Below are 15,693 nucleotides of genomic sequence, written 5' to 3' on the forward strand. Positions count from 1 at the left end.
GACAGAGGAAAGGAAGAAGCAGTGAGTCAGGAAGAGGGGAACAACTAGAAGATGAGGTAAAGGGGTTCACTTACCTATGATCCCATTTGCAATATGCGAACAGTTGAGTAAGAGGAATGAAAAAAAGGAGCATGTAACATTTCCAAGCACATGATTTTTTTTTTTAAATTTCCAGATTAATAATTCAGTCAAAGAACAAAATCTTAACAAGCAACTATTTGAAAAAAGGATATGAATGTACCAAAATCTTAATAGCTAATTTTCTAATAGGATTGAAGGGAGTTAAAATGTACAGGGCAGGGGTGGCACTGAATCGAGAGATTGCTTTCCCTTTATTCAATACTATAAATGTCTGAAAAAGAAAACACAACACATAAAACAGAATTTAGGATCTTAATATTAAAATTAGGAACACTTTAAGAGAAAGGTAAGATCATCACTTAAAATTTTGCCTTACAAAATACTATAGTAATACACTAATTACCAACACACAACATGATGATAGGTGTTTTTTCTTTTCGTGCACCATTAACTTTCCTAAATTTAGTTAAGTAACATGAGGATTTAAAGGAAAAAAAAAAAAACTTGTAGTAATTGCTGTAGGAATTCTTAGGACCTTTTATCAAGCTTTGATATCAGCATTTTAAAAGTATATTTGTAATACACAAAAAGCATAAAAACGAGGCTTTGATTACTTCTTCATTTTGACAAAAAATTTTCATGACTTGAGTTTTCCATGTGTGTTTTTGGATGAGCTGCTTTTGGGAGGGAGTACATAAGTCACCTATTATTATTTCTTCTGCAGAGAGCTGTGGAAAGGTCAAAGTGTATGGCAAGAAGGCATAATCGGCTGCCATCAAAGGAACTTAAAGAGAGCCTGAGATTATAAAAAGGATTTTAAATATTACTTCTGGAAATATAACTCTTGTTTTCACTTTCTGCTTCATCACACTGTAAGGTGAATAGACTTTTGCCCTTCCTCAGTTACCCAACTGCATCATGCCTCCTCAGCTCTGTTCGTTCCGGGAATGTAGGCTCAAATGAGTACTTCCGGGAGACTTGTAGGATAGTGGATCCATTACATGCTCAAGCCCACCCAGCATCCTAATGATGTTTCAGACAAAGGGGAGGAGGCACACCATTCTTCACCAGACAACTGTGGGACTAGTCCAGAACCAATTAGGAAGTAGGGCAAGTAAAGACAACTTCACTAAAAACTCACTTTCTTATTGATATAGTATGGGTCCAGGTCCTCCAAGGGCTCTGACACCATCTCTGGAGGAATGTCTCCATAAATAAATGGAAGAGATTTCCCTGCTTCCAAGTCACTATTTGGCTTTGGGCCATTTTCATCATCCTCATCCTTACGCTCTTGTTTGGGTCTCTTAGCTTTCTCTTCTGCAATGCGTTGTTCAATAGCAGCAAGGGATTCCCTGGTAAAGAAGCGGAAGCTGTCAGGTCCTGGTGGTACCAGCACTGACTGTGCCATCTTTTCATCCTGCTCCTTTAATCACTGTTTAGCTTTTTGCATAAAAAAGTGCTATGGAAACAAGAGAGAGAGAAGAGAGAGAGAGAGGAGAGAGAGAGAGAGAAGCAATGGTCATTAGGATAAAAGGTAACTGTGGCAATTACATGATACTGAGATAAAATATATAAACCAAGCTGTCTGCAATATTTTATTAAGGAAGCTGTCTTCCGGGGATTCTCAGGCATGCATTCATTTGCTTGCATGGAGATTTGTCTTTCACATTCAGTAGATGTCTATGAGGTAATCTAGTCTCCCACTCCCAAAATGTTTTAAGTGAAAATATCCAGATTCGGAGCACGGAAATGGAGGATACTGATTTGTGCTTGCTGTTTCACTTGTGTGAATATTTTGGCAGCCATCTTTTTCAGCATCCTTTCTGAAAAAAATATCAGAGATCCAAAACAAGAGATGAATAATCACCCAAAATTATAGAACCTGGGCTACGCAAGGATCTTGCATGTACCTCTATGTTTTGTTCCATGTTCCTTTTGGCCTACTTTTCCACCTTTAATAGTTTATTCAAAATCAACGCACCTGGTAAAGAGCTCTGGAAATCCTGAAATGCCAGGCTATGGAAACATAGGTAGATACTGCTTGAAAGCAAGGGAGCAGGAAGGAGCGGGGGATGCCCGATTGCATTTGGAACTGCTCGGAAGCTGCACAGGAAGGGATCCAGCTCCTGCCAAACTGGGCAGGAAGTCATCCACGTCAGAGGTCTGGATCTTGGACCCCCCTGGCTTAGCAACCTGCTGCTACCTAGTATAATTGCTTCTTAAATTAACAAATTTGCAGTACTTAGTAAACACTGTAGAATTAGTTCATTTTCTCAAATAGTGTCTATTTCATAAACATCTAAGTAGCAAATTTAGACTTCAAAAAATAACAAGTTTAAGATAGTTTATCTTTTAAACAAACTCCTATTTTGTTGGTCTTTGCCATGACATAGAGGCTTACTGTATTCTAATTATATTTCACCGGACTAACAAATATAACTTCACAGAGCACACCAATTATTCCAAATATTACCTCGGAACCAGTTGCAAGAGTTTCTATGATTTGTGAAACCATACAACCAAAACATTAACTCCTGAATGTCACCTGTATATAATTCTTCTTTTTAAAATATCAATCCATTTTAACCCCCTTCCTACAGGAACGAGAATTGCCATTTAGTTATATGAAGTGCGTTTTCAAAGAGTAAATGCATCATTTCGGTAGCATATGCCAGATCAAACAGGGAAATTTAAAATAACATAAGCTACTCTCCCGTTTCTACATTTTATCTGAAGTAGACTAGGACCTTTCAGCCACTAGCTAGCAGACTGCCCTCTCAGTATCACACTGCCTCCAAAACATCCCTCATTTACCTCACCCATCCCGAGAGACCCTCATGCCTCGACAGAAATAGGCATGAAAAAGGTCCATGCATACTTCATGGAGGAAACTGCCATGCCTGGATGCTCTAATAAAAGAGACATGCTAAAACATGCAGCCAGCAGCTTCAAAATGAAAGTGGTCCTCTGCAGATTCCCCCAAGGATTCTACTGTATAGGTAGAGAAGCATCACAGAGAATAAGCATAATAAGAATGTTAAAACATTACCCCTGCGGAATCTTTTACACCCAGAGTTTGGGATTGATAAGCTGGCACCAAGAAGACTGCAGCTAAAATTCCATCATTCTTTTCTTTTTTTCTTTTTTTCATTTTTTTTTTTTTTTTTTTTTTTTTTTTTAAATTCTCCTTCAAAGACCACACCTAACTTCCTGTAAAAGGATTCTGGTAACTGAAGTAAGAACAGGCATTTCCTGTTTGGGGACTACAAAATGGCGTTATTAGAACTACCACTAGAGGGCGGGGGAACTGTGAAGAGAAACCCCTCACAGTGTGCGTACACAGAACCCTGTGTTTGAAGCCGCCCAAAGCTTTCACTAATGGAGCTCTGATATTTTCACAGGCTTTTCTTAGAACAAAACGCTAAGACTTTGCTGATTTCAATCATCAATTCTGCTAGCAGATTCAGCTTCTGGTCACGCTTTTTATTTGCTAAGCCAGAAGTCATGCAATCGATACAAATAATTCAAAGTGTAAAAGAAAAATAAACACTGACTGTTAAAAATAAAAGCATAAAAAAGCAATTATACTAGTGAAAGTCTTCCATACAGTGGAATTTAACATTCCTCAGCCCCAAAGTATCTGACATCCAATAAAGCGCTCTGCTAATTCAATGGAGATGGTCTTTGTGCTACACAAATAAACTTTATCTAGAAATAAAATAACCGTGATGAGACACCAATCTTATTTTAACTCTGATTTTAGTGGCTGAAAAGCAGCCAGAAGAAAACTGAAAATCCAGTGAAATCCTAAGTGCCAGTCTTTCAATTGATGATAAAGTGATGATTTGAGGACTTCCTATGTGCCAGTCACTGACTGGGCTAACATGTCTGTATGTACCATACCATTTCATCCCCCCCGCCCCCCCATCTTATCAAATAAACAATTTCATGATCCTGATTTGAAAACACACATAGGATTCAAACTGAAAGTCTGACACCAAAAATCTGTGAATTTTATTCAGTCATAAATACTTGCTCATGCAACTAAAGCCTGAAATAAAGATTAAATAAATACCAGGCAGTGGTGCCAACTATGACCAGAAACAGTCCTAATTATTAAATCAATATATTTTGCATATTTTCTAGCTTCATCATTTTCATTAGAAAATGTATTTGTTGGAACTGAGCATACAGAAGATCCAGTTAAAAAAAAAAAACTAATCACTCTAGCAGGTCTCTTTCGGTTATAAGAGACAAAAGAATGACTCACACTGGCTTGAGAAAGAAGAAAGAAAGAAAAAAGAGAGAGGGAAGGAGGGAGGAAAAGAGGGAAGAAATAAGAAAAGGAAAGAAAGAAGGAAGAAAATAGGGAGGGAGGAAGGAAGGGAAAAAAGAAAGAAAGTGGGAGGGAGGGAAAGAAGGAAGAAAGGAGAGCAAGGAAGGATGGAAGGAAAAGGAAGTTCATTAGTTCAAGGTTTATTTTCTAGGGCTAGGTTGAGGCATGGGATGATTCTGGAACACAGATGACATTACCAGCATCTAGTTATGCTTTGACTTCCATGGTGTTAACTTTTCTAGAAATTCATTCCTTATTGTAATAAGTTGCTCTGTAGCAGCTCCCAACCTCCCAGACTTAAATCCAATAGGAATAAACACTCAGAAAAACTCTCATTGCATCACACTAGCTCCAGCTGGGTTACATACCCATCCCTTAAGTAATCACTCAGTCCTAGGTAATGTCGTGCTTCATGCTTTGATTGACCTCCCCTAAAGCAAATGTCTCACCCTTGGAACTAGAAGGAAACCTTCCTTGAAATCTATGAACAGTCAGGATTGTGGCGGTGGTCTAGGAATATCCCTCAAAAGCAAAGTTGGAATACTATCACTGGACAAGAGGTGGACAGTTGCTTGACAACAAAAACAGTAAAGTGTGTACTCTGGTCACGTACTGGTCATATTTGCAGTGCCTCAATACTTGGTAATATTATTAATGTCAGAAGATCTATTTACCTATACAATATATATACACATATATAAATGCATGGATATATATATACATATGTATAGATAGATTTCTGATGAAAATGATAAAACTAGAAAATATGCTATATATAATGCTAGAAAATATGTTGCATATAGCATATATGTATATGCTATATAGCATATAGCATATTTTCTGGCTTTACCATTAGAAAAAATTGTATCTTCTATGTATACCATCCTAAAGACTTAGAAACCAGACAAGACAGTTAGAAGATTCTTTACCCAAAATAAGTTGTCCTACTGGAATCATATGTTCCACGAATCTCTATGATGAGCATTAGCTTCATTTATCAAATGAATACATGAATATTTTGGTCTCACTTTACAAATGTGCTTAATAATAGGCTTTTGTATAATAAGATTCTAATTCAAAAAAAATAAATTAAGGAGTAAAACAATTACAAAGTGATTTGGCAAATGTATCTTTTGGGGGAGGTTAACCATAAGTAACAACACATACTGCACTATTTTTGTCAGGCACTATTTTGAGAACTATTTAAAAGCACTTAACTCATAACAACCTGATGAAATAGATGTTGTGATTATCCCCATTTAAAATACGAGGAAACTGAGGCAGCAAAAGATTAAATATTTTGCAACATGCATTAAGTTTTCACCGCCGGAGATAGTAGAGTCAGAATCTGAACTCATGCTTTTTGGTCACAGAATTCATGTGCCTAACCGTGATGCAATGCTTCTCCAGCCTTTTCCAGGAGCCACTTGCTATTAGGAATGACAAGGGAATGTGTAGTTCCTTTGACATCATATTAGTTGTAGGATCACCCATTTTTGTCCCAGTGATCCTAGCTAGTGACTATGTTACAGGATATTTAAAAGGGTGAGCAGAAAATGTTTTACCAAAACACCCAAGATATATGAAGAGCAACACGTGAATATTTTTTTCCATTTCAAAAATACTTTTATGCAATATAGATTTGAAATAAGGATCATAGTCTCTTATTTCTGATTTCCCAGGATGAAGTTTTCAGAAGGCTTGCACATTAGCTTTTCTCCTATTTGCTCTTGTTAACACCAAACTGACATTTTATGAGATTGCTAAATGGCTCGTTACGTGAAGTTTTTAAACTTCATTCAGTTGCATTACTTTACAGACAGGTGATTTTATGTTACAACTTTTAAAGCCAGATATTATATTTGGAAGACTCATAAGTAATTGGAAAGGTACACGATATTATTTTAAGTAGTCAGAAAGGAATGAATATTATGAACTAATTTTTAAACACTGATAACATTTTTTGCCTTTCAATCCCATTTTTAAAAATATTTTCTCACTTATAAAAGAGGAACATTAATTTTCTAAATTAAAATATTAAAAAAACCATGTTATTATATATGATGACATCTACAAATATAAAAGTTATCATAAAAGATAGAGTAATTATATAATAAAGACATATAGTAAAAATAGCATATGACTAATTTCTTTCCACAAAGATTCACTTTATAGTAATTACTCTAAGGTTCAACTTATACTGAAAAAAAAACTGGCTTACTTAATCTCACAGATAAGGAAATAATTAGATAACAGTTTATGTTATAATTACTAATTGTGGATAAGTGCTCAAAAACTTGAGGATTTTTGGGATGCCTGGGTGGCTCAGTTGGTTGGACGACTGCCTTCGGCTCAGGTCATGATCCCGGAATTGCAGGATCGAATCCCACATCAGGCTCCCAGCTCCATGGGGAGTCTGCTTCTCCCTCTCACTGTCTCTCTCTCTCAAATAAATAAATAAATAAATAAATCTTTAAAAAAAAACACAACTTGAGGATTTTTACTCAACAAAGTTGAGAGAGACTAAGAAATGCCTTTCTGAAAGTTATCTTTTAATCCTATTTTACAACTAATTTTTAGTTTTCTTCATTACATTAGAATAATGCTGGAAACATAAACTAAGAAAAGACTTGTTAAATGTTATCTGAGGATTTATTTTTGGATTTTCTAGTTTACTTAATCCATAGATTTCAATTTATTTTTTCAGAAACTTTCTGATTGTCACTTACTGTGTTTTTACATCTTTCTATCTTTTACCTTGAGCCACTCACTCATTTCTGTAACTAACAATTTCCATAAAAGGGAGAAAGTTCTGAACAAATAGATTTACATGTTTTTCCACTATAGATTGGGAACAGAACATAATGGAAAATGAAAGACATAGGCTTAGTAGATACTATTTGGATAAATCATCATTTTTCTTTCAATTCTAGGGTTAGTTCCAATATATATTTCCAAAAACTCATTTTCTGTTCATATTATAATTGTTGAACAATATCCTTCATTTATTTAAATGACTGTTATTTTTTAAAATTTGTTTATTTATTTGAGAGAGAGAGAATGAGAGTGAGAGAGCATGAGAGGTCAGTGGGAGAAGTAGACGACCTGCTGAGTGTAGAGCTCCCTACCAGGGAGCCTGATGTGGGACTCGGACCCAGGACTCCAGATCATGACCTGAGCTGAAGGCAGGTGCTTAACCAACGGAGCCACCCAGGCGCCCTGTTTTATTTTTAAACATTATTTTTTTCTATAACAGATATGCACACCAATATTTTCATAATCATGATGATCCCTGGGAAGTACTATTCAGTGTAGTAAATAATCATTTTACATCCAACTTTCCTGGGGAAAAATAAGTTATGTATAATGACATATGCCCATATCTTTATGCAGGTATTTTTATTCTATTGTAGATAGTCTGGCAACGTTGTTGTACATCCTTTTTTAATCTTCAGATATATTAAGTGCATGTTAGTAGACTATCCATGAACTACCTCAACCCTTCTTAAATGATTTGTCAGTTGGAAGGCCACCTCTACTCTGATTACATATTCATTTATTTTGATGGCTAAATTATGTTAGAATCACAGAATTCCAATTCTGAATTTAATAGACAAGGAAGAAAATTTCCCAAGTCATGGTCCTCCCGAAAAAGTGAAAAATTGTTCCAAATGCTAGAATATTTCCAGCTCGGTTTTCTTCATTCCTTCATTCCTTCCATTTCATTGAGGACCTCTACCTGTAACTTGGCCCCTCAGCTCTCACCCTCTTCAAAGGAGAGAAAAACAAGGCAGTCTCTAAACTCCTCAGTGGGGTAGTGGATCTAATGTGCAGGCATCATCCCAGGAGAGAACAAGTAGGCAGAGCCAGGAGCAGAAGGCCTTTGAAATGAAAAACAATGCTCAAAAAATAGCTACATTCCAAAATATCCTTGATGCAAAATTTGTGCATGCGTGTATGTATGTACATGTGTGTGCCTCAGAGAGACAGAGAGAGAACTAGATATGAGAGAGGGTGAGACCATAAGAGACCGCAGATTTGTGTCTTCATTTCATGTTCACGTGATTTAAATTCTGACACTCTACTTGATACTGGATATTAGTTATCTCATTTTATCCTTGTGATATTTTGTAAGGGAAGTAATGCTGTTGACACTTTTCTAATGTGGTGGTGATCTGGGCATGTGGAGGCTGTAATGAGGCACTGCCAACAGAGGCAGCGTTTAAACTCACATGTGTCTGATTTCAAATTCTAAATATGCTTCATCATTCCATTTTCGGAAAAATGTACCATTGATACACCAACTGAGAAGGGTAACGGGAAATATGACTGATTTTTTAAGTCACCAGATCCCTTTCTATACCTGAGATATTGTCACAATACCATAAGCTCGCTGCTATTAAACTGGTGACCTACAATATAACCGAGTTTCCCCTTATAGTCATGTTTTGTGGGGTTATCTTGACTCCTGCTGGAATAAGACTTAAATTCTCTGAACCTTAAATTTCTCATCAGTAGAAATCAAGGCTCATTTTGAGTTTTATGAAATAAATTTATAAGAAAAAACTAAGCACTATGCCTAGAACATAGTAGATACTAAATAAATGCTGATTTCTTTTTTCAGAGAACCTTAGTGATGTTTGTCAGTTCTACTTTTTATTAAAGTTATCCATGTAAAACTTCTCTCCCCTATTATCTCATATTTCTTATCTTAACCCATCTCTTTTTGTGGTTTTTCCACAATGTCCAGCATACCTCATTATCTGAGATAAATCATCCAGTAAATCATTGGTGAATTAACAGTTGTACCCCTATATTATTCAGAAGCTCTCTTGTCTTTTCACTCAGTACACTCTCACCAGTATATATTTATGTGTCATGACACCTGCCTAATTCCAGGTTTCCAGTTTTGTTTCTTTCAGTTACAAAGAGCCGTGTAAGTGACCCTATAAATTTATGGCCACTCCACTGTTTGAGCTTACTTTACCTTTCTTAAAGTCAGACTACTTAACAAAAGTCAGACTAAACTCACTCTGCTGCCTCTCCTCTCCTCTACACACACACACACGCGCGCACACGCACACACACTATATCCATACACCTGTGTACACATGCACATATACACACACATATGCTTATTTCTGCCTTGGTAGCTTATTTCACCAGCCCAGACAGTTCAACAATCATGTATTTGCCAGTCTTTCAGTTTTTCAGGTGAAATTGCTTGGAAAAATTCTCTTTAAGAGATCTCTTTTTTTTTTTTTTTCTGAATTTCCTTTATATGTACAGTAGGGAGTGCCATTTTTTCTTAATGCATTCCTATACATACACTTTGCTTTGCTTTAGTTCACTCGCAAAACTACTGCTACGTCAATTTAATGAAAGTATAACCTTGTATTTGACACCCTCATCCGAGAATCTTCAAACATTCTTCCTTACCATTCATATAAATTCCTCTGCCTGACATTGAAAGAACGCACCAAATTTCCTTTCCAGTCTTATTACCTGTCAACCTCTACTAGCACTTTATGGTAAAGAAGAACTAATTTGCTCAAGTTTTCCTAAACTTACATCCTGATCTCTGTGTTTCTACTTCCAAGTTGCTGCTTATTTTGTTTTCACTACCTAAAATTCACGACAATTCAACCTGACAAGACAATATCAGTTTTAAATCTCAAATGTTACATTTCCCATGAATACTTCTACATCCTTTCAGCTGGGTGTGGCCTTTCACTTTTTCAAACTCAACAGCACTTGCTTCTCACACACTATTTGTCATATTTATGTAACTACCTTGAGGTAAGGCTACGATATACTCCCTTTGTGACCCTTTAAGTACATAAAGCCATACCCTGCACAAAGTAGATACTCAATAAAAGAACTAGATAGCAGACAATTTCAAAGAGACCCAGTTTTAAACAAGCTGTCATGTTGCAGGGGACCGAGATGTGCAAAAGTATCTTCTGACTCTAGAGGACAGATTGAAGACAAATAGGAATATTATAGGAGAAAAAACTTAATGTTCAAATTCTTAGACTTGCCTTAAACAAAGTGACTATTTTTTAACAAGAAATATTCTCAATTACCAGAAATAGTCAAGAAAATGCTATAGAAAACATGCCTGTCTGGGGCGCCTGGGTGGCTCAGTGGGTTAAAGCCTCTGCCTTCGGCTCAGGTCATGATCCCAGGGTCCTGGGATCGAGCCCCGCATCGGGCTCTCTGCTCAGCGGGGAGCCTGTTTCCCCTCTCTCTGCCTGTCTCTCTGCCTACTTGTGATCTCTGTCTGTCAAATAAATAAATAAAATCTTTAAAAAAAAAAAAAAAAGAAAAGAAAACATGCCTGTCTGAGCTAATAACTGAAATATAGAATAATAAAATACTTCCAACATCCAGATTATATGATTACCTAAAAAAGAGAGAGAGACAGAGAGAGAGCATCAAATTATCTCTCACTAAGGAAAGAAAAATGAAGACAGAATATAATTAATTATTAAGGGTTTGTTTTTTTTTTTACATAAATTCTGGATTAGAGATAACTCAATATCCAGATGTTCACGGAACATGTTATCTCCCTTAGCAGTGGCTGCTCCTGCTTGGCACTGGGCCCCACGAGGGCAGGGTGCTTGTCTAGGCTTGCTGGCTCTCTTCCAGTCTCCTGTGCCCATTGCATCATGTGGTTTCTCCATACATATATGGTACTAAATTAAAAATGAGACCTAACTTGCATTTGTTTCACTAGATGAAAAGAGGTCAAAGAGAGGACATAGTAAAAAAAAAAATCATACAGATAAAATCTGGCTTGCTTTAAAAATATGATTAATTACTGTTTCTTAGACCACAATAAGACACTGAAGAGCAGTTCTTCCTGCCTTTTCAGGATCAAGAAAGAATCTGTCATTTTAACTTTCACATTGTAAACAATATATTTTCAGCAGATATGTCAAAACATGTGTCCAGAAACATGTCTTCCTTTTTAAGTTAGTTACCTTGGAGGTCCACGCACATAAGCCAAAGGTGCTATGGCTCTAAATAGTTTTGCGTTTCCTTCTTTTGGCATTGACACTTATCTTTTTCAGAAGCTAATTTAGAGTTCTTTTTTCTTAGCCAATCAGCTACACCTGATTTATGCACCATCATCAATTTTGAGGGGTTCTTGTTGACTTACTATTATTTGGTGAGCACCATGCTTTGAAGAAAAGACAGTAACTTTGGAGCCAGATGAAACTAGTGTGCATACTTACTCTGCTACTTTCTCGCTGTGCTTCTTTAGGCAAAGGGCTTGGGTTACAGTGAGGATTAAATAAATAAAAAATCCAGTACACAGAGTACGTGCTACTTATCCAGATTTTCCCTATGCCCTTTTTTCCTTCCGTGTTCCAAGATTCATCGTTTATGCACCACACCCAGTGCTCCATGCAATATGTGCCCTCCTTAATACCCACCACCAGGCTCACCCAACCCGCTCCCGCCTCCCCTCCAAAACCCTCAGTTTGTTTCTCAGAGTCCACAGTCTCTCATGCTTCGCCTCCCTCTCCAATTTACCCCAATTCACTTTTCCTTTCCTTCTCCTAATGTCCTCCATGTTATTCCTTACACTCCACAAGTAAGTGAAACATATCCTTAAAACTCTTACACATAGCACTGTACTAAGCTGAATAAGACCAAATATAAAGCTAGAAGCCCAGTACTTCAGAATTTGCAATGCAATGTATCATTTAACAACAAGAGACAACTTTTTTTAAAGTGCTAAAAGCCAGTGTTCTTCTGGATGCTTAGAATACAGTAAGTAACCAAATGGATCTGCCCTCATAAAGCTTTTATTTTATATATCCTAATGATACAGATTATGTACAAATACATCAACATGGACTAGAGCCTGTGCTCTATTGCTATGGAAAAAGATACTGCAGCGAAGGAAGAGAAAAAATATCAGGGTCAGGGAGAGAGGTGTGTTGAAAATTTAAATAGGGTGTTTAGGGGGAAGTCTTGCTGAGGAAGTGACATTTAAGAAAAAAACCCCAAAGGACCCAAAGAAGGCAGCCAAGTCATGAGCCCTCCTGGATAGTGGGGTTCCAAGCAGAAAAAATGCATGAAAAGAGCTACAGAAAGGAATTCGCATTTGGAAAGGCCTATAGAAGGGTAAATAGCATTGAACAAATCAAACTGCAACACAGGACAATAACATCAACAGGAAGAAGAAAGTAGAGCAGGTAACAGGGACAATGAGTACAACAGCAGATGCTGCCAACCTCAGGTAGGCCTGCCATCTGGTTTCCCAGCAGTTTCACCGGTGACACCTGTGACATAAATGTCAAGATCAGAGCCCAAGCCAGACCCTGAGAAGCAACAATCATACCAGAAATAAAGGAAAGTTCACTGCCACTAAATGGTCTGAGCCTGAGCACAGAAGAGAATGGGGGCGTTGAAAGCGGGATAGACATGCCTGGCTGCTCAGAGAAGTCTAAACCTGGACGGCTATTTGCAGGGTGGACCCAGGAACAGCCTTGCAGATATGAAAAGTGCAGTAGTCATATTTAGCATCCAGAAACAGCTCGATGTCAGAGAAGCAGATAAGGCAAAATGTTGCTTATCCTTAATGCCTAGAAATATTTGTTGAAATTTTAAAAGATTAGAAAAGAGATCATCTTTCTGATCATGATAGTTTTTTAAAAAGACCAACGTAACAGCATAACCAAGTAAGACATACAATACAAAAAGTTTTGTTTGTTTGCTTTCACATGGGAAAATGTTTTGATAATGTATTTGTCTGTTCAATATGTTGGCAACACATCCCTTATTCCTAATCACTCCTACAATTTAGAGAGAAAATACAGAGAATTAGCCATTCTGTTCCTCAGTTCACTTAATCTCTTGACCTCTCTCTTTTTTTTTTCTTTCTTGTTTATTCTCTCTTCAGAATAAAGGTAATTCCTGTCGTGGTCAAATCAACAATGTTGCTGCCGGGATGAATTCAGATCATTTGAAGTAAAATGTTTCTTGAACAGCAAAGCATTATGCATTTTCGTTTCTTTTTTAATATTATTAATATAACAATTTTTGCCTGTAAGAATGAATGAAGAAATGATCTCTTGCATTCTATATTTTTTAAAGTTGCTCTATATAACTTCATGCATGTGAATTATAAAAGTACGCTTAAACTTGTAAGATGTTTAGATTTTGAATAGCCTTCTATCCATGCACATAGATGTGATTGTCCCACCAAACTGCTGCACTGTTTTCAACTGTGAATGAAAACAGGAGAAACTATATGCTTGAGAAGAGAAAAGGGCAAAAGGCTTAGGAAAACATACTGCGTTCCTCAGATAAAGTAATAACCATTTGCCTTCCACGTATTCATTTGCAAGCTCATACTCATGAATGACATTTCCCATTTGTTTTCCTCACTCCCAATGAAACAAAATATACGGAAATCATTAAAAGTTGGGACAGAAAAAAAAAATAAAATAAAAAAAATAAAAGTTGGGACAGATCTATAAAAGCAGCTTCGTCACTTGGAAATTATCAAAGGGCAAGGCATGACTCACACATTTTTTGAAAAGCTCAAGTCATGATCACAAATTTCGAACTGAATATTCCTTGATTTCTCATAAAAGATAACACAGTGAGAGAGCGAGAGAGCGAGAGGGAGAGTGCGAAGAAGCAAAAGGAGGAGGAGGAGGAGGAGGAATGTTTGTGGAGTTCTAGAAATAAAATATTCTTCCAAATAAAAGAATTTATCAATTAGAAGATATAACTTAGGTTTAGAATTAAACCCCTACCACTCTTTATGGCATGAGCAAATTTTTTCCCTTGTGTTGGCACTATAACTAACGCTAATTAAAATCATAGGTTTTGTGTTTGGAAGGGGGCCTCCCAATAGATCATTGAGTCAGACTGGTTACATTCATTAACGATTGAACCAAAATCAGAGACAGATGGTTTTGTCTCAGATCTCAGAACAAAGATTTCACAACTTTTCTTGGTTGCCTATTCAACTTTTTAATCACTGATTAACTTATTCTTTAGTTATCATCTTTGTCAATATTTAACTATCCAGACTACTTCTGGTACCGTTTCATTGGATGAAACGGAAGCTTCATACATACCCCTATATGGGTTTTACCAGGGAAAAATTGCCAAAATATTTACTTAGCATTCTGTTTATTGACACTGAAAGGATATTTGCCTATTAGGTTAACCAATATCCAGTGACTTCATTATAATTGTACCAATAAAAACATTAGTTGATAGTAGGTATGAGCTCTTTCGGTCGCTTTTTTGCCTATCCCCTTTCATGTTATTTTTATTATTAATGTTAATTTGATCAATCAGTCCCAAGACAACAGAATGATTAAAAGGCATGAACACCAGACTTTTAACATGTTGTATTCTAATTGTCATTCAATGTAGAACACTTTCTAATTTTCCTTATGATTTCTTCTTTGACCCATGTATTGATTATTTAGAAATGTGTTGCTTACTTTCTAAAATAATTGGCTTTTTATAGATACCTATTTTTACTGGTTTCTAATTTAATTCTACTGTTGTCAAATATTCTTTATTTTTAAAGATTTTATTTTATTTATTTGACAGACAGAGATCACAAGCAGACAGAGAGGTAGGCAGAGAGAGGGTGGGGGGAAGCAGGCTCCCTGCTGAGCAAAAAGAGCCCAACACTGGACTCGATCCCAGAACTCTAAGATCATGACCTGAGCCGAAGGCAGAGGCTTTAACTCAGTGAGCCACCCTGGCACCCCTGTTGTCAAATATTCTGAGATAAATTAAGGATTATATCATGGCCTAGCATATGGTCTTTGATGAATGTTTCATGTATACTTGAAAAGAATGTATATTCTGCAGTTGGATGTATTATCCTATAAATGTCAACTAGGTCTTCATGTTTGATAATTGATAGTATTATTCAAGTCTACTAAATTTTTTCTATTTGTTCTATCAACTACTGAAAGAAGATTGTTAAAATCTCTAACAACAACTGTGTATTTATATATTTCTCACTTATTTTTTCTTTTTTTATTTTGGAACTCTATGATTTTGTCATTCACATTTTAAATTATGTCTTGTTACAATTCAGCCCTTTTATTCCTATGAAATGACATTTTTTAAAAATAGGCTCCTTGCCCAGTATAGAGCTTGAACTCACAACCCTAAGATCAAGAGTCACATGCTCTACTGACTAATCCAACCACGTGTCCCAGAAATGACCACTTTTTAACAATCTATGTTAATATTCCTTGTCTTGAAGCCTACCTTCTATG

General features: G+C 36.5%; 1 protein-coding gene across 5 annotated transcripts in view; it reads right to left on the reverse strand.

The window, feature by feature from the left end:
- SCN2A (sodium voltage-gated channel alpha subunit 2) overlaps positions 1–15,693 on the reverse strand; it is a 140,003-nt gene that overhangs the window by 83,460 nt on the left and 40,850 nt on the right. For 3 of the 5 annotated variants that reach the window (XM_082691194.1, XM_082691195.1, XM_082691197.1), the window contains 2 exons: positions 1,223–1,540; positions 234–352 (listed from right to left, as the gene is read on the reverse strand). In XM_082691194.1, coding sequence (XP_082547320.1) covers positions 234–352; positions 1,223–1,489 — 386 coding nt within the window. In that variant the 5' untranslated portion in view covers positions 1,490–1,540. Of the gene's footprint in view, positions 1–233; positions 353–1,222; positions 1,541–2,062; positions 2,163–3,130; positions 3,236–15,693 lie in introns of those variants that run through there. The other 2 variants (XM_082691193.1, XM_082691196.1) reach the window with 2 other exon arrangements.

The sequence above is a fragment of the Mustela nivalis genome (genome assembly GCF_964662115.1).
Source record: "Mustela nivalis genome assembly, chromosome: 11".
In the NCBI taxonomy this organism is placed as follows: Eukaryota; Metazoa; Chordata; class Mammalia; order Carnivora; family Mustelidae; genus Mustela; species Mustela nivalis.